At 46.0% G+C, this 27,531-nt stretch overlaps 1 protein-coding gene across 1 annotated transcript in view; it reads left to right on the top strand.

Moving 5' to 3' along the window:
* The window catches only part of NCOA1 (nuclear receptor coactivator 1), an 87,070-nt gene that overhangs the window by 49,162 nt on the left and 10,377 nt on the right, over positions 1-27,531 (top strand). The window contains 7 exon segments of the mRNA XM_053937548.1: positions 3,475-3,565; positions 7,555-7,702; positions 11,830-11,951; positions 11,953-12,250; positions 18,884-18,991; positions 21,407-21,797; positions 24,033-24,186. Coding sequence (XP_053793523.1) covers positions 3,475-3,565; positions 7,555-7,702; positions 11,830-11,951; positions 11,953-12,250; positions 18,884-18,991; positions 21,407-21,797; positions 24,033-24,186 — 1,312 coding nt within the window.

Here is a 27,531-nt window from a genome sequence, read left to right on the forward strand (position 1 = left end):
CCCAGAAATTCCCAAAAATTCCATTCCCAAAATGCCCCAAAAATTCCCAAAATTCCATCCCCAAAAATTCCCCCCAAAATCCCCCAAAATTCCCAAAACACCTCAAAAATTCCAAAGGATTTCCCAAAAATTCTCCAAAATTCCCAAAAATTCCATCCCCAAAAATTCCCCAAAATTCCATTCCCAAATGCCCCAAAAATTCCCCAAAATTCCATCTCCAAAAACTCCCCCAAAAATTCCCCAAAATTCCAAAGGATTTCCCAGTAATTCCCCAAAATTCCCAAAAATTCCATCCCCAAAAATTCCCCAAAATTCCATTCCCAAAATGCCCCAAAAATTCCCAAAAAAATTCCCCCAAAATCCCCAAGAATTCCCCCCAAAAATTCCCCCAAATTCCCGAAACATCTCAAAAATTCCAAAGAATTCCCAAAAAATTCTGCAAAATTCCCAAAAAATCCATCCCCAGAAATCCCCAGAAATTCCCAAAAATTCCATTCCCAAAATGCCCCAAAAATTCCCAAAATTCCATCCCCAAAAATTCCCCCCAAAAATCCCCCCAAAATCCCCAAAACACCTCAGAAATTCCAAAGGATTTCCCAGAAATTCTCCAAAATACCCAAAAATTCCATCCCCAAAAATTCCCCAAAATTCCATTCCCAAAAATCCCCAAAAATTCCCCAAATTCCCCAAATTCCTTTCCCCCCCATTTCCCCCCAATTTTCCCAAAATTCCATTCCCAAAATGCCCCAGAAATTCCCAAAATTCCATCCCCCAAAAATCCCCCAAAAATCCCCCAAAATTCCTAAAACACCTCAAAAATTCCAAAGAATTCCCGAAAAATTCTGCAAAATTCCCAAAAAAATCCAGCCCCAGAAATCCCCAGAAATTCCCAAAAATTCCATCCCCAAAAACTCCCCCCAAAAAATCCCCAAGAATTAAAAAAGAAAATTAAAGAAAAATCCTAAAAAATCACAAAAATTCCCCCAAAATATCCCCCAAAATTGCCCAAAAATTCTGAAAAATTCCCCAAAAAACCCCCAAATATTCCCAAGAATCCTCAAAAAATCCACAAAAAAATCCCCAAAAAATCCCCACGAATTCCATTCAAAAAATCCCCGAAAAATCCCAAGAAATCCCAAAAAATCCCCAGCAATTCCCAAAAAATCCCCCAAAAATGGCAAAAAATCCCCCAGAAATCCCTCCAAAAAATCCCAAAAAATTCTCCAAAATTGCCAAAAAAATCCCAAAAAACGCCCCAAAAATCTCCCAAAACCCCCCAAAAATTAAAAAAAATTCCCCAACATTCCCCAAAAAATCCCCCAAAAATCCCCCAAAAATCTCCCAAAGAATCCCCAAAAATTCCCCAAAACATACGAAAAATTCCCCAAAAAATCCCCCAAAACTCCCAAGAAAATCCCCAAAAAATCACCAAGAATTAAAAAAAAAATCCCAAGAAAAGCCCCAAAAATTTCCCAAAAATCCACAAAAATTCCCCAAAAATCCCCCAAAAATTCCTAAAAAATTAAAAAAAAAATCCCCCAAAAAATCCCAGAATCCCCCAAAAAATCCCCAAAAAGTCTCCCAAAAAATCCCCAAAAAAATCCCCCAAAATTCCCCAGAAAATCCCAAAAATACCCCAAAATATCTCCCAAAAATCAAAAAAAATCCCAAAAAATCCCCCCAAAATCCCCAAAAACCCCCAAAAAATCCCCCCAAAAATCACCCAAAAAACCCCCAAAATCCCCAAAAAACCCCCAAAAATCTCCCAAAAATCTCCCAAAAATCCACAAAAAATCCACAAAAATTCCCAAAAAATCCGCAAAAAATCCACAAAAAATCCCAAAAAAACACCAAAAAATCTCCCAAAAATCCCCAAAAAATCCAAAACCTCCCAAAAAATTCCCCAAAAATTCTGAAAAACTCCCAAAAATTCCCCAAACAATTCCCTAAAAATTGCCAAAAAATCACCAAAAATTCCCCAAAAATTCCTCAAAAATCCCGAAAAATATCCCCAAAAATTCCCCAAAAAATCCCCCAAAATCCACAAAAATTCCCCGTAAAATCCCTAAAAAATTCCCAAAAAATCCCCCCAAAGATCCCCAAATAATCCACAAAAATTCCCCAAAAAATCTCCCAAGAAAACCCCAAAAATCTCCCAAAAAATCCCCCAAAAGTCCCCAAAAAATCCCCCAAAAGTCCCCAAAAATCCTCAAAAAATCCTCAAAAAATCCCAAAAAATCTCCCAAAAACCCCAAAAGCTCTCCCAAACATCCCAAAAAACCCCCCAAAAATCTCCCAAAAATCCACAAAAAATCCACAAAAATTCCCAAAAAATCCGAAAAAAAAATCCACAAAAAATCCCAAAAAAACACCAAAAAAATCTTCCAAAAATTCCCAAAAAATCCCCATAAAATCCAAAAAAATCCCCAAAAAATCTCCCAAAATATCCCCAAAAAATTCCCCCAGAATTGCTCAAAACCCCCCAAAAAATTCCCCCAAAATCCTGAAAAACTCCCAAAAATTCCCCAAACAATTCTCTAAAAAGTCCCCAAAAATTCCTCAAAAATCCCAAAAAATCCCCCAAAAATTCCCCAAAAAAAATCCCCCAAAATCCACAAAAATTCCCCATAAAATCCCCCAAAAAACCCAAAAAATCCCCCAAAAAATCCCCAAAAATCCACAAAAATTCCCCAAAAAATCTCCCAAGAAAACCCAAAAAATCTCCCAAAAAATCCCCCAAAAGTCCCCAAAAATCCTCAAAAAATCCTCAAAAAATCCACAAAAAATCTCCCAAAAATCCCCAAAAATTCCCCAAAAATTCCTGGAAAATCTTCCAAAAATCCACAAAACTTCCCAAAAAATCTCCCAAAAAATCCTCCAAAATTCCCCAAAAATTCCCCAAAATTCCCCAAAAAATCCCAAAAAATTTCCCAAAAATCCCCCAAAAATCCCCAAAAAATTCCCAAAAAATCCCCATAAAATCCCAAAAGATCCCCAAAAAATCTCCTCAAAAATTCCCAAAAATTCCCAAATTTCCCCCAAATCCCCAAATATCCCCGGCCTGTGGGAAAGAATTCCCACTTTTCCCTTTGTGTCCGCAGCGGTGCCGGAGCTGTCGCTGCCGCTCGGGGCCCTTCCGGAGCCGCTTCCCAACAATTCCCAACAATCCTCAAATTCCATTCCCAAAAACCCCAAAAAATCTCCCAAAAATCCCAAAAAAACCCCAAAAAATCTCCCAAAAATCCCGAAAAATTCCCCAAAAATTCCCAAAAAATCCGCAAAAAAAAAATCCACAGAAAATCCCCATAAAATCCCAAAAAACCACCAAAAAATCTCCCAAAAATCCCCAAAAAATCCCCAAAAATGCCCAAAAATCCCAAAAAAATCCCCAAAAATTCCCAAAAAAATCCCCAAATTCCCAAATTCCCCCCGGTCTGTGGGAAAGAATTCCCACTTTTCCCTTTGTGTCCGCAGCGGTGCCGGAGCTGTCGCTGCCGCTCGGGGCCGTTCCGGAGGCGCCGCCGTGGGCGGATCCAGCGCCGGCGCCGCGCCCCAAGGGCGACCCGTGAGTGCTCCCAACGTTCCCAACATTCCCAACATTCCCAACATTCCCAGCGTCTTCCCAACATTCCCAGAATTCCTGATGATTTCCCAGAATTCCTCAGCGGTTTTGCCCAAAATTCCCAAAATTCCTGAAGGTTTTTCTCAAAATTCCCCCAAAACTCCTGAAAGTTTTCCCCAAAATCCCCAAGATTCCCAAGGGTTTTCCCAAAATTCCCAAGCTTTTCCAAAATTCCCAAAATTCCTGAAGGGTTTTCCCAAAATTTTCCCAAAATTCCCAAGGGTTTTCCCAAAATTCCCAAGAGTTTTCCCAAAATTTCCCCAAAATTCCCCAGGGTTTTCCCAAAATTCCTGAGGATTCCCAAAATTCCTGAAGGGTTTTTTCCCAAAATTCACTGAAATTTTCAAGGTTTTTCCCAAAATTCGCAAGGGTTTTCCCAAAATTTTCCCAAAATTCCTGAAGGTTTTTCCCCAGATTTCCCCAAAATTCCCCAGGGTTTTCCCAAAATTCCTGAAGGGTTTTTTCCTAAAATTCCCCAAAATCTTGATTTTTTTTCCCAAAATTCCCAAGAGTTTTCCCAAAATTTCCCCAAAATTCCCAAGGGTTTTCCCAAAATTCCTGAAGGGTTTTTTCCCAAAATTCCCAGAATTCCTGACAGTTTTTCTCAAAATTTCCCCAAAACTCCTGAACGTTTTCCCCAAAATTCCCCAGGGTTTTCCCAAAATTCCCAAGAGTTTCCCCAAAATTTCCCCAAAATTCCCCAGGGTTTTCCCAAAATTCCCCAGGGTTTTCCCAAAATTCCCAAGAGTTTCCCCAAAATTTCCCCAAAATTCCCCAGGGTTTTCCCAAAATTCCCCAGTGTTTTCCCAAAATTCCCAAGAGTTTCCCCAAAATTTTCCCAAAATTCCCCAGGGTTTTCCCAAAATTCCTGGGGGTTTCTTCCCAACATTCCCAAATTTCCTGATGATTTCCCAGAATTCCTCAGGGGTTTTGCCCAAAATTCCTGAAGGTTTTCCCCAAAATTCCCAAAATTCCTGAAAGTTTTCCCCAAAATCCCCAAGATTCCCAAGGGTTTTCCCAAAATTCCCAAGGTTTTCCAGAATTCCCAAAATTCCTGAAGGGTTTTTTCCTAAAATTCCCCAAAATCTTGAGGGTTTTCCCAAAATTCCCAGAATTCCAGGGTTTTCCCAAAATTCCTGAAGGTTTTCCCCAAAATTCCCCCAAAACTCCTGAAAGTTTTCCCCAAAATTCCCAGAATTCCCAAGGGTTTTCCCAAAATTCCCAAGCTTTTCCAAAATTCCCAAAATTCCCAAGAGTTTTCCCAAAATTTCCCCAAAATTCCCAAGGGTTTTCCCGAAATTCCTGAGGATTCCCAAAATTCCTGAAGGGTTTTTTCCCAAAATTCCCAAAATTCCCGAAGGTTTTCCCAAAAATCCCAAAATTTCCTGAGGGGTTTTCCCAAATTTCCCAAGGTTTCCCAAAATTCCCAAAATTCCCAAGAGTTTTCCCAAAATTTTCCCAAAATTCCCAGGATTTCCCCAAAATTCCCCAGGCTTTCCCCAAAATTCCTGAGGGGTTTTTCCCAAAATTCCCCAAATCCCAGGATTTTCCCAGAATTCCCAAGAGTTTTCCTAAAATTCTTGAAGTTTTTCCAAAATTCCAGAGGGTTTTCCCAAAATTCCTGAGATTTTTCCTAAAATTCCCCAAATTTCCCCAAAATTCTTGTATATTTTTCCCCAAAATTCCCAACGTTTTTGTCAAAATTCCCGAGGTTTTCTCTCAAAATTCCTGAGGATTCCCAAAATTTCCCGAGGATTTCCCCAAAATTCCCCAAAATTTCCCAGAATTCCCGAGGTTTTCACCAAAATTCTGAAGGATTTTCTCAAAATTCCCGAGGATTTTCCCCAAATTTTCCCAAAATTCCCACGGTTTTTCTTGGTGTGAATTCCCAGATTTCCAGGCAGGAATTCCCATTTTTCCAGGGATGAATTCCCACTTTCCCAGCGGTGAATTCCCATTTTCCCAGCTGTGAATTCCCACTTTTCCAGCTGTGAATTCCCATTTTTCCAGGTGCCAATTCCCAGATTTCCAGGGCTGAATTCCCAATTTCCCATTTCTCCAGGGATCAATTCCTGATTTTCCCGGCGTGAATTCTCATTTTTCCAGCTGTGAATTCCCAGATTTCCAGCTGTGAATTCCCAGTTTTCCAAGGGTTAATTCCTGTTTTTCCAGGCAGGAATTCCCAATGTTTCCCGGCTGTGAATTCCCAGATTTTCCTGGCTGTGAATTCCCATTTTTCCTGTTGTGAATTCCCATTTCTCAAGGGGTAAATTCCCGTTTTTCCAGGGCTGAATTTCCGATTTTCCAGCTGTGAATTCCCATTTTTCCAGCTGTGAATTCCCATTTTTCCAGGGATGAATTCCCACTTTTCCAGCTGTGAATTCCCATTTTTCCAGGGATGAATTCCCACTTTCCCAGCTGTGAATTCCCAGATTTTCCCAGCTGTGAATTCCCAGATTTTCCCAACTGTGAATTCCCATTTTTCCAGGGCTGAATTCCCAGATTTTCCCGGCTGCAAATTCCCGATTTTCTCAGCTGTAAATTCCCATTTTCCCAGCATGAATTCCCAGATTTTCCCAGCTGTGAATTCCCATTTTTCCAGGGCTGAATTCCCGCTTTTCAAGCTGTGAATTCCCAGATTTTCCCAGCTGTGAATTCCCATTTTTCCAGGGCTGAATTCCCGCTTTTCAAGCTGTGAATTCCCAGATTTTCCCAGCTGTGAATTCCCAGTTTTCCCGGCTGTGATTCCCAGATTTTCCCAGCTGTGAATTCCCATTTTTCCAGGGCTGAATTCCCAGGTGTTTTCCCAACTGTAAATTCCCATTTTCCCAGATGTGAATTCCCATTTTCCCAACTGTAAATTCCCATTTTCCCAGCTGTAAATTCCCATTTTCCCAGCTGTAAATTCCCATTTTTCCAGGGCTGAATTCCCAGGTGTTTTCCCAACTGTAAATTCCCATTTTCCCAGCTGTGAATTCCCAGATTTTCGTGGCTGTGATTCCCAGATTTTCCCAGCTGTGAATTTCCAGTTTTCCCGGTTGTGATTCCCAGATTTTCCTGGCTGTGAATTCCCAGATTTCCAGGGCTGAATTCCCAGGTGTTTTCCTGGTGTGAATTCCCATTTTCCCAGGGGTGAATTCCCACTTTTCCAGCTGTGCATTCCCATTTTCACAGCTGTGATTCCCAGATTTCCAGAGATGAATTCCCACTTTCCCAGCTGTGAATTCCCAGATTTTCCCAGCTGTGAATTCCCAGATTTCCAGGGCTGAATTCCCAGATGTTTTCCTGCTGTGAATTCCCATTTTCCCCCCTGTGAATTCCCACTTTCCAGGGGACAATTCCCACATTCCCAGCTGTGAATTCCCAGATTTTCCCGGTGTGAATTCCCATTTTTCCCCCACTGTGAATTCACACTTTTCCCAGCTGTAAATTCCCAGATTTTCCCAGATGTGAATTCCCATTTTCCCAGCTGTAAATTCCCATTTTCCCAGCTGTGATTTCCAGATTTTCCCAGCTGTGAATTCCCAGTTTTCCCGGCTGTGAATTCCCACTTTTCCAGGGCTGAATTCCCAGGTGTTTTCCCAACTGTAAATTCCCATTTTCCCAGCTGTGATTCCCAGATTTTCCCAGCTGTGAATTCCCATTTTTCCAGGGCTGAATTCCCACTTTTCCAGGGCTGAATTCCCAGGTGTTTTCCCAACTGTAAATTCCCATTTTCCCAGCTGTAAATTCCCATTTTCCCCGCTGTGAATTCCCACTTTTCCAGGGCTGAATTCCCATTTTCCCAGCTGTAAATTCCCATTTTCCCCGCTGTGAATTCCCATTTTCCCAGGGCTGAATTCCCCGTTTTCCCCGCTGTGAATTCCCCTTTTCCCCGCTGCGAATTCCCGTTTGTTCCGGGCCGGAATTCCCAGCTTTCCGCGCTCCCGCAGGCTGGAGGAGCTGCTGTTCCCGGGCGGCGCCGAGGGCCGCAGCGAGGAGCGGGCGCTGCTCGAGCAGCTCGTGACCTTCCTGAGCGCCCGCGACGAGACCGAGCTGGCCGAGATCGACCGCGCCCTCGGCATCGACAAACTCCTCCAGGTCCGGCCGGGAAAAAAAACGGGAAAAAAAATGGGAAAAATGGGAAAAACATGGGGGGAAAATGGGGAAAAACCAGCAGAGAAATGGGGAAAAAACTGGGGGAAAAAGGAGATTCCTGAGCGCGAGGGACGAGACCGAGCTGGGCGAGATCGACCGCGCCCTCGGCATCGACAAACTCGTCCAGGTCCGGCCGGGAAAAATGGGAAAAATGGGAAAAAAATGGGAAAAATGGGAAAAAATGGGGGGAAAATGGGGAAAAATGGGGGAAAACCAGCAGGGAAATGGGGAAAAAACTGGGGAAAAAGGAGATTCCTGAGCGGGAGGGACGAGACCGAGCTGGGCGAGATCGACCGCGCCCTCGGCATCGACAAACTCCTCCAGGTCCGGCCGGGAAAAAAACGGGAAAAAAAATGGGAAAAAAATGGGAAAAAAATGGGGGAAAAATGGGGGAAAAATGGGGGAAAACCAGCAGGGAAATGGGGAAAAAACTGGGGAAAAAGGAGATTCCTGAGCGCGAGGGACGAGACTGAGCTGGCCGAGATCGACCGCGCCCTCGGCATCGACAAACTCGTCCAGGGCCGGCCGGGAAAAATGGGAAAAAGGGGAAAAAAAAATGGGAAAAATGGGAAAAATTGGGGGGAAAATGGGGAAAAATGGGGAAAAATGGGGGGAAAATGGGGAAAAATGGGGAAAAATGGGGGAAAATCGAGGGGAAATGGGGAAAAAGATTCCTGAGCGCGAGGGACGAGACCGAGCTGGCCGAGATCGACCGTGCCCTCGGCATCGACAAACTCGTCCAGGTCCAGGGGCAAAAAAACGGGAAAACCGGGAAAAAAACGGGAAAAATGGGAACAATGGGAAAAAAATGGGGGAAAAATTGGGGGGAAAACCAGCAGGGAAATGGGGAAAAATCTGGGGGGAAAAAGGAGATTCCTGAGCGCGAGGGACGAGATCGACCAAGCCCTCGGCATCGACAAACTCGTCCAGGTCCGGGCTGGGAAAAATGGGAAAAATGGGAAAAAAATGGGAAAAAATGGGGAAAAAATGGGGGAAAAATGGGAGAAGTGGGGAAAAAATCAGCGGGGAAATGGGGAAAAAACTGGGGGAAAAAGGAGATTCCTGAGCGCGAGGGATGAGACCGAGCTGGGCGAGATCGACCGCGCCCTCGGCATCGACAAACTCATCCAGGGCCAGGGGCAAAAAAATGGGAAAAATGGGAAAAAAATGGGAAAATGGGAAAAAATGGGAAAAAAAAAGGGAAAAAAATGGGGGGAAAATGGGGAAAAATGGGGGGGAAATCGAGGGGAAATGGGGAAAAAGGAGAGTCCTGAGCGCGAAGGACGAGATCGACCGAGCGCTCGGCATCGACAAACTCGTCTGGGCAGGAAAAGTGGGGGAAAAAATGGGAAAAATGGGGAAAATGGGGAAAAAATGGGAAAAATGGGGAAAAAGTGAAAAAAAGTGGGGAAAAAACCAGGGGGAAATGGGAAGAATTGGGGAAATAATGGGGAAAAAAATTGGGGAGAAATGGAGAGAAAGGAGATTCCTGAACGGGAGGGACGAGACCGAGCTGGGCGAGATCGACCGCGCCCTCGGCATCGACAAACTCCAAAGGGATTTTGGGATTGTGGCTCCGAAGGGATTTTGGGATCTGAAGGGATTTTGGGATGGGATTCCAAAGGGATTTTGGGATCCAAGGAGATTTTGGGATCCAAGGAGATTTTGGGATGGGATTCCAAAGAGAATTTGGGTTCTCAAGGGATTTTGGGATTGGGATTTCAGAGACTTTGGGATGCGAAGGGATTTTAGGATTGGGATTTTGAAGAGATTTTGGGATCCAAAGGGATTTGGGGATTAGAGGCTTCAAAGGGATTTTGGGATCCGAAGGGATTTTGGGATCAGGCTGCAAAGAGATCTTGGGATCCAAGGAGATTTTGGGATTGGGGCTCCAAAGGGATTTTGGGATCTGAAAGGATTTTGGGCTCCTAGGAGATTTTGGGATGGGATTTGAAAAGAGATTTTGGGATGAAAAGAGAATTCGGGATCAGGGTTCAAAGGGATTTTGGGCTCCAAAGAGATTTTGGGATTCCAAAGGGATTTTGGGATCTGAAAGGATTTAGGGTTTGGATTCTAAAGTCATTTTGGATTTTAAAGACATTTTGGGATCAGACTCTAAAAAGATTTTGGGATTGGGCTCCAAAGAGATTTTGGGGTCAAAGGGATTTTGGGATGGGTTCTAAAGGGATTTTGGGATCGGAAGGGATTTTGGGATCCAAGGAGATTTTGGGACCCAAGGGGATTTTGGGACCCAAGTGGATTTTGGGATTGGGGCTCCGAAGGGATTTTGGGATCTGAAGGGATTTTGGGACCCAAGGCTACTTTGGGATGAGATTCCTAAGGGATTTTGGGACCCAAGGTGATTTTGGGATGAGATTCCAAAGGGATTTTAGGATCTGAAGGGATTTTGGGATCCAAGGAGATTTTGGGACCCAAGTGGATTTTAGGATTGGGGCACCGCAGGGATTTTGGGATCCAAGGAGAATTTGGGATGGGGTTCCAACGGGATTTTAGGATCTGAAGGGATTTTGGGACCCAAGTGGATTTTGGGATGGGATTCCAAAAGGATTTTGGGATCTGAAGGGATTTTGGGCTCCAAAGGGATTTTGGGATGAGTTTCCAAAGGGATTTTGGGACCCAAGGAGAATTTGGGATGAGTTTTCAAAGGGATTTTGGGATCCAAAGGGATTTTGGGACCCAAGGCTATTTTGGGATGAGATTCCAGAGGGATTTTGGGATCCAAAGGGATTTTGGGACCCAAGGCTATTTTGGGATGAGATTCCAGAGGGATTTTGGGATCCAAAGGGATTTTGGGACCCAAGTGGATTTTAGGATTGGGGCACCGCAGGGATTTCGGGATCCAAAGGGATTTTGGGATGAGTTTCCAAAGGGATTTTGGGATCCAAAGGGATTTTGGGATCCAAGTGGATTTTTGGGATGAGATTCCAGAGGGATTTTGGGATCCAAGGGGATTTTGGGATGAGTTTCCAAGGGGATTTTGGGACCCAAGGCTATTTTGGGATGAGTTTCCAGAGGGATTTTGGAATCCAAGGAGATTTTGGGACCCAAGGCTATTTTGGGATGAGTTTCCAAAGGGATTTTGGGACCCAAGGCTATTTTGGGATGAGATTCCAGAGGGATTTTGGGATCCAAAGGGATTTTGGTGTCCAAAGGGATTTTGGGATGAGTTTCCAAAGGGATTTTGGGATCCAAGGGGATTTTGGGACCCAAGGCTATTTTGGGGCGAGATTCCAGAGGGATTTTGGGATCCAAAGGGATTTTGGGATCCAAGTGGATTTTAGGATTGGGGCACCGCATGGATTTTGGGCTCCAAAGGGATTTTGGGATGAGTTTCCAAAGGGATTTTGGGATCCAAAGGGATTTTGGGACCCAAGGCTATTTTGGGGTGAGATTCCAGAGGGATTTTGGGATCGAAAGGGATTTTGGTTTCCAAAGGGATTTTGGGATGAGTTTCCAGAGGGATTTTGGGATCCAAAGGGATTTTGGGACCCAAGGCTATTTTGGGATGAGTTTCCAGAGGGATTTTGGGATCCAAAGGGATTTTGGGACCCAAGGCTATTTTGGGATGAGTTTCCAGAGGGATTTTGGGATCCAAAGGGATTTTGGGACCCAAGGCTATTTTGGGGCGAGATTCCAGAGGGATTTTGGGATCCAAGGGGATTTTGAGACCCAAGGCTATTTTGGGATGAGTTTCCAGAGGGATTTTGGGATCCAAAGGGATTTTGGGACCCAAGGCTATTTTGGGGCGAGATTCCAGAGGGATTTTGGGATCCAAAGGGATTTTGGGATCCAAGTGGATTTTAGGATTGGGGCACCGCATGGATTTTGGGCTCCAAAGGGATCTTGGGATGAGTTTCCAGAGGGATTTTGGGATCCAAGGGGATTTTGGGACCCAAGGCTATTTTGGGATGAGATTCCAGAGGGATTTTGGGATCCAAGGGGATTTTGGGACCCAAGGCTATTTTGGGATGAGATTCCAGAGGGATTTTGGGAGGGGCAGGGACGTGGGGCAGGCGATTCCCCACGCTGATCCCGCATTTCCCGCTCAGGGCGGCGGCCTGGACGCGCTGACCGAGCGATTCCAACCCCAGCAAGCGCCGGCGCCGCCGCTGCTCCTGGAGCAGAAACCCGGAATGTTCTCCCAGCCCTTCCCTCCTTCCTCCTCCTCCTCCCTCCTCCTCCTCCTCCTCGTCCTCCGCGGCCTCTCCCGGCTCCAACCTCGGCGGGAATTTCCCGGGAATGCTGCGGCCGAAGCCGCCCTTCGCAGCCGTGGCCGCCGCTCCTCCTCCTCCTCCTCCTCCTCCTCCTCCTCCTCTTCCTCCCGCGGCCGGCGCCGCCCGCGGAGCGTTCCCGGCGCATCCCAACAATCCCAACGCGGGGCTGGCGGCGGCGCGGCCGCTCGGCCGCCCCCCGAGCGCGCCCAACCAGCTGCGGCTGCAGCTGCAGCAGCGCCTGCAGGGCCAGCAGCAGGTGAGGAGAAATGGGGAAAAAAAAACCCCGAAAGCATCAAAAGAAATCCTGGAACCAGCCCCAAAACATCCTGAAATAATCCCCAAAAAATCCTGAAACCAGCCCCAAAACATCCTGAAATAATCCCCAAAAAATCCTGGAACCAGCCCCAAAACATCCTGAAACCAGCCCCAAAACATCCTGAAATAATCCCCAAAAAATCCTGAAATAATCCCCCAAAAATCCTGAAATAATCCCCCAAAAATCCTGAAATAATCCCCAAAAAATCCTGGAACCAGCCCCAAAACATCCTGGAACCAGCCCCAAAAAATCCTGGAACCAGCCCCAAAACATCCTGGAACCAGCCCCAAAAAATCCTGAAATAATCCTCAAAAAATCCTGAAACCATCCCAAAAAATGGCAAAAAAAATTCCTGGAACCAGCCCCAAAAAACCCTGAAACCAGCCCTAAAAATCCTGAAACAATCCCAAAAAATCCTGGAACCAGCCCCAAAACATCCTGAAACCATCCCCAAAAAATCCTGAAATAATCCCCAAAAAATCCTGGAACCAGCCCCAAAACATCCTGAAACCAGCCCCAAAAAATCCTGAATCCAGCCCCAAAACATCCTGAAATAATCCCAAAAAATCCTGAAATAATCCCAAAAAATCCTGAAACCAGCCCCAAAACATCCTGAAACAATCCCCAAAAAATCCTGAAACCATCCCAAAAAATGGCAAAAAAAAATCCTGGAACCAGCCCCAAAAAACCCTGAAACCAGCCCCAAAACATCCTGAAACAATCCCAAAAAATCCTGAAACCAGCCCCAAAAAATCCTGGAACCAGCCCCAAAACATCCTGAAACCAGCCCCAAAAAATCCTGAAATAATCCCCAAAAAATCCTGGAACCAGCCCCAAAACATCCTGAAATAATCCCCAAAAAATCCTGAAATAATCCCCAAAAAATCCTAGAACCAGCCCCAAAACATCCTGAAACAATCCCAAAAAAATCCTGAAACCATCCCAAAAAAATCCTGGAACCAGCCCCAAAACATCCTGAAACCATCCAAAAAAATCCTGGAACCAGCCCCAAAACATCCTGAAATAATCCCCAAAAAATCCTGAAACCAGCCCCAAAACATCCTGGAACCAGCCCCAAAACATCCTGAAACCATCCCCAAAAAATCCTGAAACCAGCCCCAAAACATCCTGGAACCAGCCCCAAAAAATCCTGAAACCAGCCCCACAAAATCCTGAAACCAGCCCCAAAACATCCTGAAACCAGCTCCACAAAATCCTGAAACCAGCCCCAAAAAATCCTGAAATAATCCCCAAAAAATCCTGAAACCAGCCCCAAAAAATCCTGAAACCAGCCCCAAAACATCCTGAAACCAGCCCCAAAAATCATCCCAAAAAACCCTGGAACCAGCCCCAAAACAGCCTGGAACCAGCCCCAAAAAATCCTGAAACCAGCCCCAAAACATCCTGAAACCAGCCCCAAAAATCCTGAAACCATCCCAAAAAATCCTGAAACCAGCCCCAAAAAATCCTGAAACCAGCCCCAAAACATCCTGAAACCATCCCAAAAAATCCTGAAACCAGCCCCAAAAAATCCTGAAATAATCCCCAAAACATCCTGAAACCAGCCCCAAAACATCCTGGAACCAGCCCCAAAACATCCTGAATCCAGCCCCAAAACATCCTGGAACCAGCCCCAAAACATCCTGAAACCAGTCCCAAAACATCCTGAAATAATCCCAAAAAATCCTGGAATAATCCCCAATAAATCCTGGAACCGTCCCCAAAAAATCCTGAAACCAGCCCCAAAAAATCCTGGAACCAGCCCCAAAAAATCCTGAAACCAGCCCCAAAACATCCTAAAACCAGCCCCAAAAATCCTGGAACCAGCCCCAAAAAATCCTGAAACCAGCCCCAAAAAATCCTGGAACCAGCCCCAAAAAATCCTGAAACCAGCCCCAAAACATCCTAAAACCAGCCCCAAAAATCCTGGAACCAGCCCCAAAAAATCCTGGAACCAGCCCCAAAAAATCCTGAAACCAGCCCCAAAAAATCCTGGAATAATCCCCAAAAAATCCTGAAACCAGCCCCAAAAAATCCTGGAATAATCCCAAAAAATCCTGGAATAATCCCCAAAAAATCCTGAAACCAGCCCCAAAAAATCCTGGAATAATCCCAAAAAATCCTGAAACCAGCCCCAAAAAATCCTGAAAACATCCCAAGAAATCCTGAAACCAGCCCCAAAACATCCTGAAACCATCCCCATAAAATCCTGAAACCAGCCCCAAAACATCCTGGAACCAGCCCCAAAAAATCCTGGAATAATCCCAAAAAATCCTGAAACCAGCCCCAAAAAATCCTGAAACAATCCCCAGAAAATCCTGAAATAATCCCCAAAAAATCCTGAAACCAGCCCCAAAACATCCTGGAACCAGCCCCAAAAAATCCTGAAACCAGCCCCAAAAAAATCCTGAAACCAGCCCCAAAAAATCCTGAAACCAGCCCCAAAAAATCCTGGAACCAGCCCCAAAAAATCCTGGAACCAGCCCCAAAAAATCCTGAAACCAGCCCCAAAAAATCCTGAAACCAGCCCCAAAAATCATCCCAAAAAACCCTGGAAGCAGCCCCAAAACAGCCTGAAACCATCCCAAAAAATCCTGAAACCAGCCCCAAAACATCCTGAAACCAGCCCCAAAAAATCCTGAAACCAGCCCCAAAAATCCTGAAATAATCCCCAAAACATCCTGGAACCAGCCCCAAAACATCCTGAAACCAGCCCCAAAAATCCTGAAATAATCCCCAAAAAATCCTGGAACCAGCCCCAAAACATCCTGGAACCATCCAAAAAAAAAAGGCACAAAAATCCTGAAAAATTCCCCAAAAAATGCTGAAACCATCCCAAAAAACCCTGAAACAATCACAAAAAAATGGCCCTGAAAATCCTGAAACCAGCCCCAAAAAATCCTGAAACCATCCCCAAAAAATCCTGAAACAAGCCCCAAAACATCCTGAAATAATCCCCAAAAATCATCCCAAAAAATCCTGAAACCATCCCAAAAAATGGCAAAAAAACCCCCCGAAACCATCCCCAAAAAATCCTGAAACCAGCCCCCAAAAATCCTGAAAAATCCCCAAAAAGTCCAGAAACCATCCCAAAAAATGGCCCCAAAAAATCCTGAATCCAGCCCCAAAAAAACCCTGAAACCATCCCAAAAAATGGCCCAGAAAATCCTGAAACCATCCCAAAAAACCCTGAAAAAATCGGAAAAAATCCGGAAAAAATCGCACCAAAAATCCTGAAAAAACCCCAGAAAAATCCCCCAAAAAACACCCAATAATCCCCCAAAAAACTCCAAAAAATCCCAAAAACCCCCCAGGAAATCTGGGGAAAAAATTGCACAAAAAAATCCTGGAAAACAGCCACAAAAATCCCCAAAAAACCTCAAAAACATCCCAAAAAACCCCAAAAATCCAGAAAAAATCGCACCAAAGATCCTGAAAGAAACCCAGAAAAATCCCCCAAAAAATCCCAAAAAATCCACCAAAAATTCCACCAAAAATCCTGAAACCATCCCAAAAAATGGCACAAAAAATCCTGAAACCATCCAAAAAAAATCCAGAAACAACCCCAAAAAGTCATGAAAAATTCGGAAAAAAACCCACAAAAATCCCACCAAAATCCCTCAAAAATCCCCCAAAAAATCCCACAAAAATCCCAAAAAATCCCAAAAAAATCCCCCAAAAATCCCTCAAAAATCCCCAAAAAATCCCTCAGAAATGCAAAAAAAACCCCAAAAATCCCCCAAAAAATTGCACAAAAATCCCCCAAAAATTCCAAAAAAGTCCTAAAAAATCCCAAAAAAATCCCACAAAAAATCCCTCAAAAATGCAAAAAAACCCAAAAAATTCCCCCAAAAAATTGCACAAAAATCCCCCAAAAAACCTGAAAAATCCCCCAAAAATCTCACAAAAAAGTAAAAAAACCCCCTAAAAATCCCCCCAAAAATTCCCCCAAAAATTGCACAAAAATCCCCCAAAAAATCCTGAAAAATCCCCAAAAAATCTCACAAAAATGTAAAAAAAAACCCCTAAAAATCCCCCCAAAAATCCTGAAAAAAAACCCCAAAAAATTCCCAAAAATCCCCCTAAAAATCACAACAAAAACCCAGAAAAATCCCCCAAAAATCCCCCAAAAAACCCTGAAAAAAAACCCCAAAAATTCCCCCAAAACCAGAAAAAAATCTCCAAAACAGCCCGAAAAACCCCATATAAAACCCATAAAAAAACCACAAAGAATTCGAAAAAAATCCCCAAACTATTCCAAAATCTCAAAAAAAACCTTTAAAAGATCCCCCCCAAAAATCCCAAAAAAATCACCAAAAAAAGCCAAAAAAACCCTAAAAAACCACCCAAAAATCCTGAAGAAAAACCCCAAAAATCCTGAAAAAAACCCTGAAAAAACCCCACAAAAATCCTGAAAAAACCCCCAAAAATCACCAAAAAAGCCCCAAAAAACCCTAAAAAACCCCACAAAGAATTTAAAAAAAAATCCCAAAAAATCCCATGAAAATCCTAAAAAAACCCCTAAAAAACCCCATTAAAAACCCACAAAGAATTTAAAAAAAATCCCAAAAAATCCCATGAAAATCCTAAAAAAACCCTAAAGAACCCCATTAAAAACCCACAAAGAGTTAAAAAAAAATCCCAAAAAATCCCCCCCAAAAAACCCCAAAGAATTTGAAAAAAAAATCCAAAAAACCCCAAAAAACCCCATAAAAAACCCCAACGATTTGGGGCTGTTTGGGGTTTTTTTGGGATTTTTTTGGGATTTGTTTGGGTTTGTTTTGGGATTTTTTTGGGATTTGTTTGGGGCTGTTTTGGGGTTTTTTGGGGCTGTTTTGGGATTTTTTTTGGGATTTGTTTTGGGGCTGTTTTGGGATTTTTTTGGGATTTGTTTGGGGTTGTTTTGGGGGTTTTTGGGGGCTCTTTTGGGGTTTTTTTTGGGATTTGTTTGGGGTTGTTCTGGGGTTTTTTTGGGATTTGTTTTGGGGTTGTTTTGCGGCTGTTTTGGGATTTGTTTGGGATTTGTTTGGGATTTGTTTGGGGTTGTTTTGGGGTTTTTTGGGATTTGTTTGGGGTTGTTTTGGGATTTTTTTGGGATTTGTTTGGGGCTGTTTTGGGGTTTTTTGGGATTTGTTTTGGGGCTGTTTTGGGATTTTTTTGGGATTTGTTTGGGGTTGTTTTGGGGGTTTTTGGGGGCTCTTTTGGGTTTTTTTGGGATTTGTTTGGGGTTGTTTTGGGGTTTTTTTGGGATTTGTTTTGGGGTTGTTTTGTGGCTGTTTTGGGATTTGTTTGGGATTTGTTTGGGGTTGTTTTGGGGTTTGTTTGGGATTTGTTTGGGGTTGTTTTGGGGTTTTTTGGGATTTGTTTGGGGTTGTTTTGGGATTTTTTTGGGATTTGTTTGGGGCTGTTTTGGGTTTCTTGGGGCTGATTTTGGGATTGTTTAGGGGCTCTTTTGGAGCAGTTTTGGGGTTGTTCTGGAATTGTTTTGGGGCCATTTTGGGGTTGTTTTGGGGTCTGTTTTGGGGTCTGTTTTGGGGTTGTTTCGGGGCTGTTTCGGGGCCATTTGGGGTCTGTTTTGGGGTCATTCAGGGTTTGATTCAGGTGTATTTTGGGGCTGTTTGGGGTTTATTTTGGGGTTGTTTTGGGGTCTGCTTTGGGGTTGTTTCGGGGCTGTTTCGGGGCCATTTGGGGTCTGTTTTGGGGTCATTCAGGGTTTGATTCGGGTGTATTTTGGGGCCGTTTGGGGTTTATTTTGGGGTTGATTTGGGGTCGATTCGGGATTATTTTGGCGTTGTTTTGGGGCCATTTGGGGTTTGTTTTGGGGCCGTTTGGGGTCTGTTTTGGGGTCAATTGGGGTCTGTTTTGGGTCTGTTTCGGGCCTGTTTGGGGTTTGTTTTGGGGTTGTTTTGGGGTCTTTTCGGGATTATTTTGGGGCCGTTTCGGGTCTGTTTCGGGCCTGTTTGGGGTTTGTTTTGGGGTTGTTTTGGGGCCGTTTCAGGATTATTTCGGGTCTGTTTCGGGATTATTTTGGGTCTGTTTCAGGTCTGTTTTGGGGTTGTTTTGGGGTAATTTCGGGATTATTTCGGGGCCGTTCCGGGTCTGTTTCGGGATTATTTTGGGTCTGTTTCGGGGCTGTTTCAGGATTATTTCGGGTTTGTTTTGGGGTTGTTTTGGGGTCATTTCGGGATTGTTTCGGGTCTGTTTCGGGATTATTTCGGGTCTGTTTCGGGGTTGTTTTGGGGTCATTTCGGGATTATTTCGGGTCTGTTTCGGGATTATTTCGGGTCTGTTTCGGGGTTGTTTTGGGGTCATTTCGGGATTATTTCGGGTCTGTTTCGGGATTATTTCGGGTCTGTTTCGGGGTTGTTTTGGGGTCGTTTCGGGGTTATTTTGGGGCCGTTTCGGGGCTGTTTCGGGGCCGTTCCGGGATTATTTCGGGGCCGTTCTGGGTTTGTTTCGGGATTATTTCGGGTCTGTTTCGGGGTCGTTTCGGGGTTATTTTGGGGCCGTTTCGGGTCTGTTTCGGGGCCGTTCGGGGTCGGTCCCGTCCCAGCCACGTCCCCGCCGTTGCAGTTGCTGCAGCAGGGCCGCCAGGGGGCGCTGCTCGGGCCCTTCGCGGCTCCGCTGGGGCTCGCGCTGAGGGCGCCGCAGCCGCAGCAGCACCAGCAGGTGGCGCCACAGGTACGCACGCGCCGCGGCCGCGCCGGGTTGGGGTTTTGGGGGGTTTTGGGGTTTTTGGGTTTTTTTTGGGGGTTTTGGGGTTTCGTTGGGGGTCCTGGGGTTGGGGATTTGGGGTTTAGGGGTTGGGGATTTGGGGGTTGGGGATTTGGGGTTTGGGGATTTGGGGCTTTCGGGGTTTTGGGTTTGAGGTTTTTGGGGTTTCTTTTGGGGTTTAGGGGTTGGGGATTTGGGGTTTTGGGGTTGGAGATTTGGGGTCTTGGGGGTTTTGGGTTTGGGGTTTTTGGGGTTTCTTTTGGGATTTGGGGTTTGGGGTCTTGGGGGTTTTGGGTTTGGGATTTTTGGGGTTTCTTTTGGGGGTTTAGGGGTTGGAGATTTGGGATTTAGGAATTTGGGGTTTTGGGGTTGGGGATTTGGGGTTGGGATTTGGGGTTTTGGGGTTGGGGATTTGGGGTCTTGGGGATTTTGGGGTTTTGGGTTTGGGGTTTTCTTTGGGGATTTGGGGTTGGGGATTTGGGATTTAGGGATTTGGGGTTTTGGGGTTGGGGATTTGGGGTTGGGATTTGGGGTTTTGGTGTTGGGGATTTGCGGTCTTGGGGGTTTTGGGTTTGGGGTTTTGGGGGTTTCTTTTGGGATTTTTGCAGTTGGGGATTTGGGGTTTAGGGGTTGGGGATTTGGGGTCTTGGGGGTTTTGGGGTTTTGGGTTGTTGGGGTTGGGGATTTGGGGGTTTTGGGGTTTTTGGGTTGTTGGGGTTGGGGATTTGGGGGTTTTGGGTTTTTGGGGGTTTCGGGTTTTGGGTTTTTTTGGGGATTTTTGGGGCTGGGGATTTGGGGTTCTTGGGTTTGGGTTTTTTTGGGGTTTGTTTGAGGGATTATTTTGGGATTAAGGGATTGGGGATTTGGGGTCTTGAGGTTTTTTGGGGGTGTTTGGGGTGTGGGGTTTTGGGGTAAATTTGTGATTTGGTGTGTGGGATTAGGGGTTTTGGGGTTTTAGGGTTTGGGGATTCGGGATTTTGGGGTTTTTGGGTTTGGGATTTGAGGTTTTTGGGGTTTGGGTATTGGGATTTTGGGGGTTTTGGGGTTTTTGGGTTTTGGGATTTTGGGGGTTTCTGGGGTTTTTTGGGGATTTTGGGGTTTGGGATTTGGGAAAGTTTGTGATTTGGGGTTTGGGGTTTTTGGGCTTCGGGGTTTTGAGAATCCAAACTTGGGATCATCCCCCAGTGAGAGAACAGGAGAAAAAAGCTGGAAAAACTCCTGGGATGGGATTTTTTTCCCAAAAAAAAATTGGAATTTTGGGATTCTGAGCTCAGGATCCCGGTGACAGCACCAGGGGAATTCTATGGAAAAAATGCTGGGAAAACTCCTGGGATGGGAATTTTTACCCCCCAAAAAATTGGAATTTTGGGATTCCAAACTTGGGATCATCCCGGTGAGAGGAGAAAAAAGCTGGAAAAACTCCTGGGATGGGATTTTTTTTCCCAAAAAATTGGAATTCTGGAATTCCAAACTTGGGATCATCCCGGTGAGAGAACAGGAGAAAAGAGCTGGAAAAACTCCTGGGATGGGATTTTTTACCTCCCAAAAAATTGGAATTTTGGGATTCCAAACTTGGGATCATCCCGGTGAGAGAACAGGAGAAAAAAGCTGGGAAAACTCCTGGGATGGGATTTTTTACCCCCCAAAAAATTGGAATTTTGGGATTCCAAACTTGGGATCATCCCGGTGAGAGAACAGGAGAAAAAAGCTGGAAAAACTCCTGGGATGGGATTTTTTTCCCCACAAAATTGGAATTCTGAGATTCCAAACTTGGGATCATCCCGGTGAGAGAACAGGAGAAAAAAGCTGGAAAAACTCCTGGGATGGGAATTTTTCCTAAGATTTTGGAGGAATAAGAGCAGAATTCTGGGATTTTGAGCTCGGGATCATCCCAGTGACAGCACCAGGGGAATTCTATGGAAAAAAGCTGGGAAATCTCCTGGAATGGGAATTTTTACCCCCCAAAAAATTGGAATTTTGGGATTCCAAACTTGGGATCATCCCGGTGAGAGAACAGGAGAAAAGAGCTGGAAAAACTCCTGGGATGGGATTTTTTTCCCCAAAAAATCGGAATTCTGAGATTCCAAACTTGGCATCATCCTGGTGAGAGAACAGGAGAAAAGAGCTGAGAAAACTCCTGGGATGGGATTTTTTCCCCAAGATTTTGACGGAATAAAAGCGAAATTCCAGGATTTCGAACCCGGGATCACCCCAGGGAGGGAACAAGAGAGAAGATCCGGAAAAACTCCCGGGCTGGGAATTCAAAACCCGACTTGGGGCCGGGCACGCGCTCTGGGGGACGACTCGGGGTGGGATTTGTTTTGTTTTTTTTTTCTTTTTTGGGATTTTTGGGATAACGCGGGACCGCGGTGCCGCCCGCAGCCCCCCCTGAACGCGCAGATGTTGGCGCAGCGGCAGCGGGAGCTCTACAGCCAGCAGCACCGGCAGCGGCAGCTGATGCAGCAGCGCGCGCTCCTCCTGCGCCAGCAGCAGCAGCAGCAGCAGCAGCAGCAGCAGCAGCAGAATTTCGGGAATTCCGCCGCCCCCATTCCCATGGGAACGCCGCCCCGGCTGCCCCAAGCCCCGCCCCAGCAGTTCCCGTACCCCCCCGGTTACGGTACGAGCGCTGGCAGCGGCTCCGGCTTCGGCGGCGAGGCGGCGGCGCTGGGGAGCCGCGGGGGCCTCGGCGGCCGCGGGATGATGGGAGCGCCCTTCGGAGCCGGGATGGGCCCGGCCGGGATGCAGCAGAACCTCTTCCAGTACCCGGGGGCAGGTACGGGAGAGGCGGCGCTTCGGCGGGTTCCGGGTGGTTCGGGGTGTTCCAGGTGTTTGGGGTGTTCGGTTTGTTTGGGATATTTGGGGTGTTTGGGGTGTTGAGGGTTTTTGGGGTGTTTGGAGTATTTGGAATGTTTGGGGTATTCAGGGCGATCGGAGTGTTTGGGATGTTCCAGGTGTTTGGGGTATTCGGGGTGTTCGGAGTGTTTGGGATGTTTGGGGTGTTCCGGGTGTTTTGGGTATTTGGGGTGTTCAGAGTGTTTGGGATGTTTGGGATATTTGGGGTGTTCCGGGTTTTTGGGGTGTTCGGGTTGTTTGGGGTGTTTGGGGTGTTCAGAGTGTTTGGGATGTTCCAGGTGTTTGGGATGTTCCGGGTGTTGGAGGTGTTTGGAATGTTGGGGGTGTTTGGCGTGTTTGGAGTGTTCGAGGTGTTTGGGATATTCGGGGTGTTTGGGGTGTTCAGGGTTTTTGGGGTGTTTGGAGTATTTGGAATGTTTGGGGTATTCAGGGCGATCGGAGTGTTTGGGATGTTCCAGGTGTTTGGGGTGTTCCGGGTGTTCGGGGTGCTTGGGTTGTTCGGGGTGTTTGGGGTGTTCAGGGTGTTTGGGGAGTTTGGGGTGTTCCGGGTGTTTTGGGTATTTGGGGTGTTCGGGGTGTTTGGGATGTTTGGGGTGTTCGGGGTGTTTGGAGTATTTGGGGTGTTTGGGACGTTCCAGGTGTTTGGGGTGTTTGGAATGTTGGGGGTGTTTGGGGTATTTGGGGTGTTTGAGGTGTTTGGGATATTCGGGGTGTTTGGGGTGTTCAGGGTTTTTGGGGTGTTTTGGGACGTTACGGGTGTTTGGGATGTTCCAGGTGTTTGGGATGTTTGGGGTGTTTGGGGTCTTCGGAGTGTTTGGGGTGTTTGGGACGTTCTGGGTGTTCGAGGTGTTTGGGGTGTTCAGGGTTTTTGGGGTGTTTGGCGTGTTTGGGGTGTTCAGAGTGTTTGGGATGTTCCAGGAGTCTGGGGTGCTCAGAGTGATTGGGGTGTTTGGGACGTTCCGGGTGTTCGGGGTGTTTGGAATGTTGGGGGTGTTTAGCATGTTTGGCGTGTTTGGGGTTTTTGGGGTGTTCAGGGAGTTCAGGGTGTTTGGGGGTGTTTGGGATGTTCCAGGTGTTTGGGGTGTTTGAGGTGTTTCGGGTATTCGGGGCGTTCGGGGTGTTTGGAGTATTTGGGGTGTTTGGGGTGTTAGGAGTGTTTGGCGGGTTCCGGGTGTTTTGGGTATTTGGGGTGTTCGGGGTGTTTGGGACATTTGGGGTGTTTGGGGAGTTCAGGGTGTTTGGGGTGTTTGGGACATTCCAGGTGTTTGGGACGTTCCGGGTGTTTGGGGTGTTTGGGACGTTTGGGGTGTTCGGGGTGTTTGGAGTGTTTGGGGTGTTTGGGGTGTTCAGGGTTTTTGGGGTGTTTGGGATGTTTGGCGTGTTTGGGATGTTCCGGGTGTTTGGGGTGTTTGGGACGTTTGGGGTGTTCGGGGTGTTTGGAGTGTTTGGGGTGTTTGGCGTGTTTGGGATGTTCCGGGTGTTTGGGGTATTTGGGGTGTTCGAGGTGTTTGGGATAGTCGGGGTGTTTGGGGTGTTCAGGGTTTTTGGGGTGTTTGGGGTGTTTTGGGTGTTTGGAATGTTTGGGGTGTTCAGGGTTTTTGGGGTTTTTTGCGTGTTCAGGGTGTTTGGAATGTTTGGGGTGTTTGGGGTGTTCAGGGTTTTGGGGATTTTGGGGTTTCTTGCGTGTTCAGGGTGTTTGGGGTGTTTGGAATGTTCGGGGTGTTTGGGGTGTTCAGGGTTTTTGGGGTTTTTGGGGTGTTTGGGGTGTTCAGGATGTTTGGGACGTTTGGGGTGTTTGGGGAGTTTGGGATGTTTGGGGTGTTTGGGATGTTCCAGGTGTTCGGGATGTTCGGGGTCTTCGGGCTGTTTGGGGTATTTGGGGTATTCGGGGTGTTTGGGACGTTCTGGATGTTTGGGGTGTTTGGGGTGTTCAGGGTTTTTGGGACGTTTGGGCTGTTTGGGGTATTTGGGGTATTCGGGGTGTTTGGGACGTTCTGGGTGTTTGGGGTGTTTGGGGTGTTCAGGGTGTTTGGGGTGCTTGGGATATTCGGGGTGTTTGGGACGTTCCGGGTGTTTGGGGTATTTGGGGTATTTGGGAGCCAGCCTGGAAACTTGGGAATGGGGCACGTCCGTGACTCGGTGCCCGGATTCCCAGGAATGGCGCCGCAGGGCGATCCGGCGGGATTCGCGCCGGCGCTGAGCCCCGGCAGCCCCCTGGTGTCGCCGCAGCTGCCGCCGGCGCCGCCGGCTCCCGGATACCAATCGCCGGAGCTGAAAGCCTGGCCGGCCGGAGCCGTCGGGAATAACGGGTGAGGGAGCGGCGCCGGGAACGGCCGCGGCCGGCGGGACGGCCCGAGGGAGCCGTCGGGATCGGCCCTTGGGAAGGGGACGTTGGGATCGGCCGTTGGGATCGGCCCTTGGGAAGTGGCCATTGGGAATGGCCCGAGGGAGGAGTTGGGATCGCCCTTGGGATTGGCCGTCGGGATTGGCCCAAGGGAGCCGTTGGGATCGGCCGTTGGGATCAGCCATTGGGATTGGCCGTTGGGATTGGCCGTTGGGATCGCCCCTGGGAAGCAGCTGTTGGGATCGGCTGTTGGGATCGGCCGTTGGGATCGCCCTTGGGAAGCGGCCATTAGGATCGGCCCTTGGGATCGGCCCTTGGGATCGGCCATTGGGATTGGCCGTTGGGATCGGCCTTGGGAAGCAGCCATTGGGAACGGCCGTCAGGATTGGCCTGAGGGAGGTGTTGGGATTGCCCTTGGGATTGGCCGTTGGGATCGGCCTTGGGATTGGCCATTGGAATTGGCTGTTGGGATTGGCCGTTGGAATTGGCTGTTGGGATTGGCCGTTGGGATTGGCTGTTGGGATTGCCCTTGGGAAGCGGCTGTTGGGAATGGCCATTGGGATCGGCTGTTGGGATTGTCCATTGGAATGGTCCATTGGGATCGTCCTTTGGAATTATCCACTGGAATTATCCCTTGGAATTATACAGTGGGATTGTCCATTGGGACTCTCATTGGGATTGTCCATTGGAATTATCCACTGGAATTATCCATTGGGATTCCATTGGGATACCGGAATTATCCATTGGAATTATCCACTGGGATTTTCCATTGGGGTTTTCCATGGTAATTATTGATTGGATTTGTCCATTGGGATTGTCCATTGGGATTTTCCATTGAGATTGTCCGTTGGGATCGTCCATTGGGATCATCCATTGGGATCATCCATTGGAATTGTCCATTGGGATTGTCCATTGAAATTATCCATTGGGATTGTCCATTGGGATTGTCCATTGGGATTGTCCATTGAGATTGTCCATTGAGATTGTCCATTGGGATCGTTCATTGGAATTATCCATTGGGATTGTCCATTGGGATTGTCCATTGAAATTATCCATTGGGATTGTCCATTGGAATTATCTACTGGAATTATCCATCGGGATTCCATTGGGATACTGGAATTATTCACTGGAATTATCCATTGGAATTAACCATTGGGATTGTCCATTGGGATTGTCCATTGGGGTTTTCCATAATAATTACCCATTGGAATTCTCCTTTGGAATTGTCCATTGGGATTTTCACGTGGGGTTATCCATTGGAATTATCACTTGGAATTGTCCTTTGGAATTGTCCATGGGGGTTTTCCATGGGAATTATCCACTGGAATCACCCACTGGGATTGCCCATCGGAATTATCCATTGGATTTAGCCATTGGAATCGTCCTTCGGAATTGTCTTATGGAATAATCCATTGGAATTGTCCATTGGAACAATTACTTGGCATTATCCATGGGAATTATCCATGGGAATCACCCACTGGGATTATCCATTGGATTTAGCCATTGGAATTATCCATGGGAATTGTCCTTTGGAACAATCCTTTGGAATTATCCATGGGATTCATCCATTGGAATCATCCTTTGGTATTTGCCACTGGAATTATCCAGGAGCATCGCCCTTTGGAATAATCCATTGGAACAGTTATTTGGAATGACCCATTGGAATTATCCATTGAGATTATCCTTTGGAATTGTCCTCCTTTGGAATTGTCCATTGGGATGGTCCATTGGGATTTTCCATGGGAATTGTCCATTGGACTTGTCCATTGGGATTATTCATTGGAATTACTCATTGGGATTACCCACTGGAATAGTCCATTGGAATTGTCCTTTGGAATTACCCATGGGATTGTCCATTGGGATTATCCATGGGAGTCACTCATCGGAATTATCCACTGGATTCATCCGTTGGGATCATCCTTTGGTATTTGCCATTGGAATTATCCATGGGAGTCGCCCTTTGGAATAATCCATGGGAATCATCCATTGGAACAATGATTTGGAATCACCCACTGGAATTATCCATTGAGATTGTCCATGGGAATCATCCATGGGAATTATCCACTGGAGTCACCCATGGGAATTATCCATTGGAACAATGATTTGGAATCACCCACTGGAATTATCCATTGGGATTATCCATGGGAATCATCCATGGGAATTTTCCATTGGAACAATGATTTGGAATCACCCACTGGAATTATCCATTGGGATTGTCCTATGGAATTGTCCATTGGGATTTTCCATGGGAATCATCCATGGGAATTATGCACGGGAATTATCCATTGCATTCACTGATGGAATCACCCATTGGAGTCGTCTTTTGGAATTGTCCATGGGAATTATCCACGGGAATTATCCACTGGAGTCACCCATGCAATCATCCTTTATCAATGGAATTATCCATTGGATTCACCAGTGGGAATCATCCATTGGATTTTTCCTTTGGAATTCTCCATTGGAGTAATCCAAGGGAATTATCCATGGGAAATATCCTTTGGAATTGTCCATTGGAGTTATCCATGGGAATTATCCTTTGGAATTATCCACTGGAATTATTATCCATTGGAATTACCCATTGGAATCATCCTTTGGAATCGTCCTTTGGAATTATCCATGGGAGTCACCCATTGGAATTATCCATGGGAATTATCCACTGGAATTAATTATTCATTGGAATAATCTTTTGGAATTGTCCATTGGATTTATCCATGGGAGTCACCCATTGGAATTATCCATGGAAATGACGTATTGGAATTATCCATGGGAATTAATTATCCATGGGAATCACCCATTGGAATTACCCATGGGAATTAATTATCCATGGGAATTAATTATTCATTGCACTTATGCCTGGGAATTATCCATAGGAATTATCATTGGAATTATCCTTTGGAATCATCCTTTTGGAATCGTCCTCTGGAATTATCCATGGGAGTCACCCATTGGAATTATCCATGGAAATTAATTATCCATGGGAATTAATTATCTATTGGATTCATCCATTGGATTCACCCACTGGAATAATATTTTGGAATTGTCCATTGGAATTATCCATGGGAATTACCCATTGGAGTTATCCATGGGAATTAATTATCCATGGGAATTAATTATCCATTGGAATCATCCATTGGATTCACCAATGGGATTCATCCATTGGAATAATCTTTTGGAATTGTCCGTTGGAATTATTCTTTGGAATCATCCACTGGAATTATCCCTTGGAATTATCCATGGGAATTGTCCTTTGGAATTATCCCTTGGAATTATCCATGGGAATCACCTTTGGAATTATCCCTTGGAATTATCC

This window comes from Vidua chalybeata, chromosome 3, assembly GCF_026979565.1.
Source record: "Vidua chalybeata isolate OUT-0048 chromosome 3, bVidCha1 merged haplotype, whole genome shotgun sequence".
Taxonomy (NCBI): domain Eukaryota; kingdom Metazoa; phylum Chordata; class Aves; order Passeriformes; family Viduidae; genus Vidua; species Vidua chalybeata.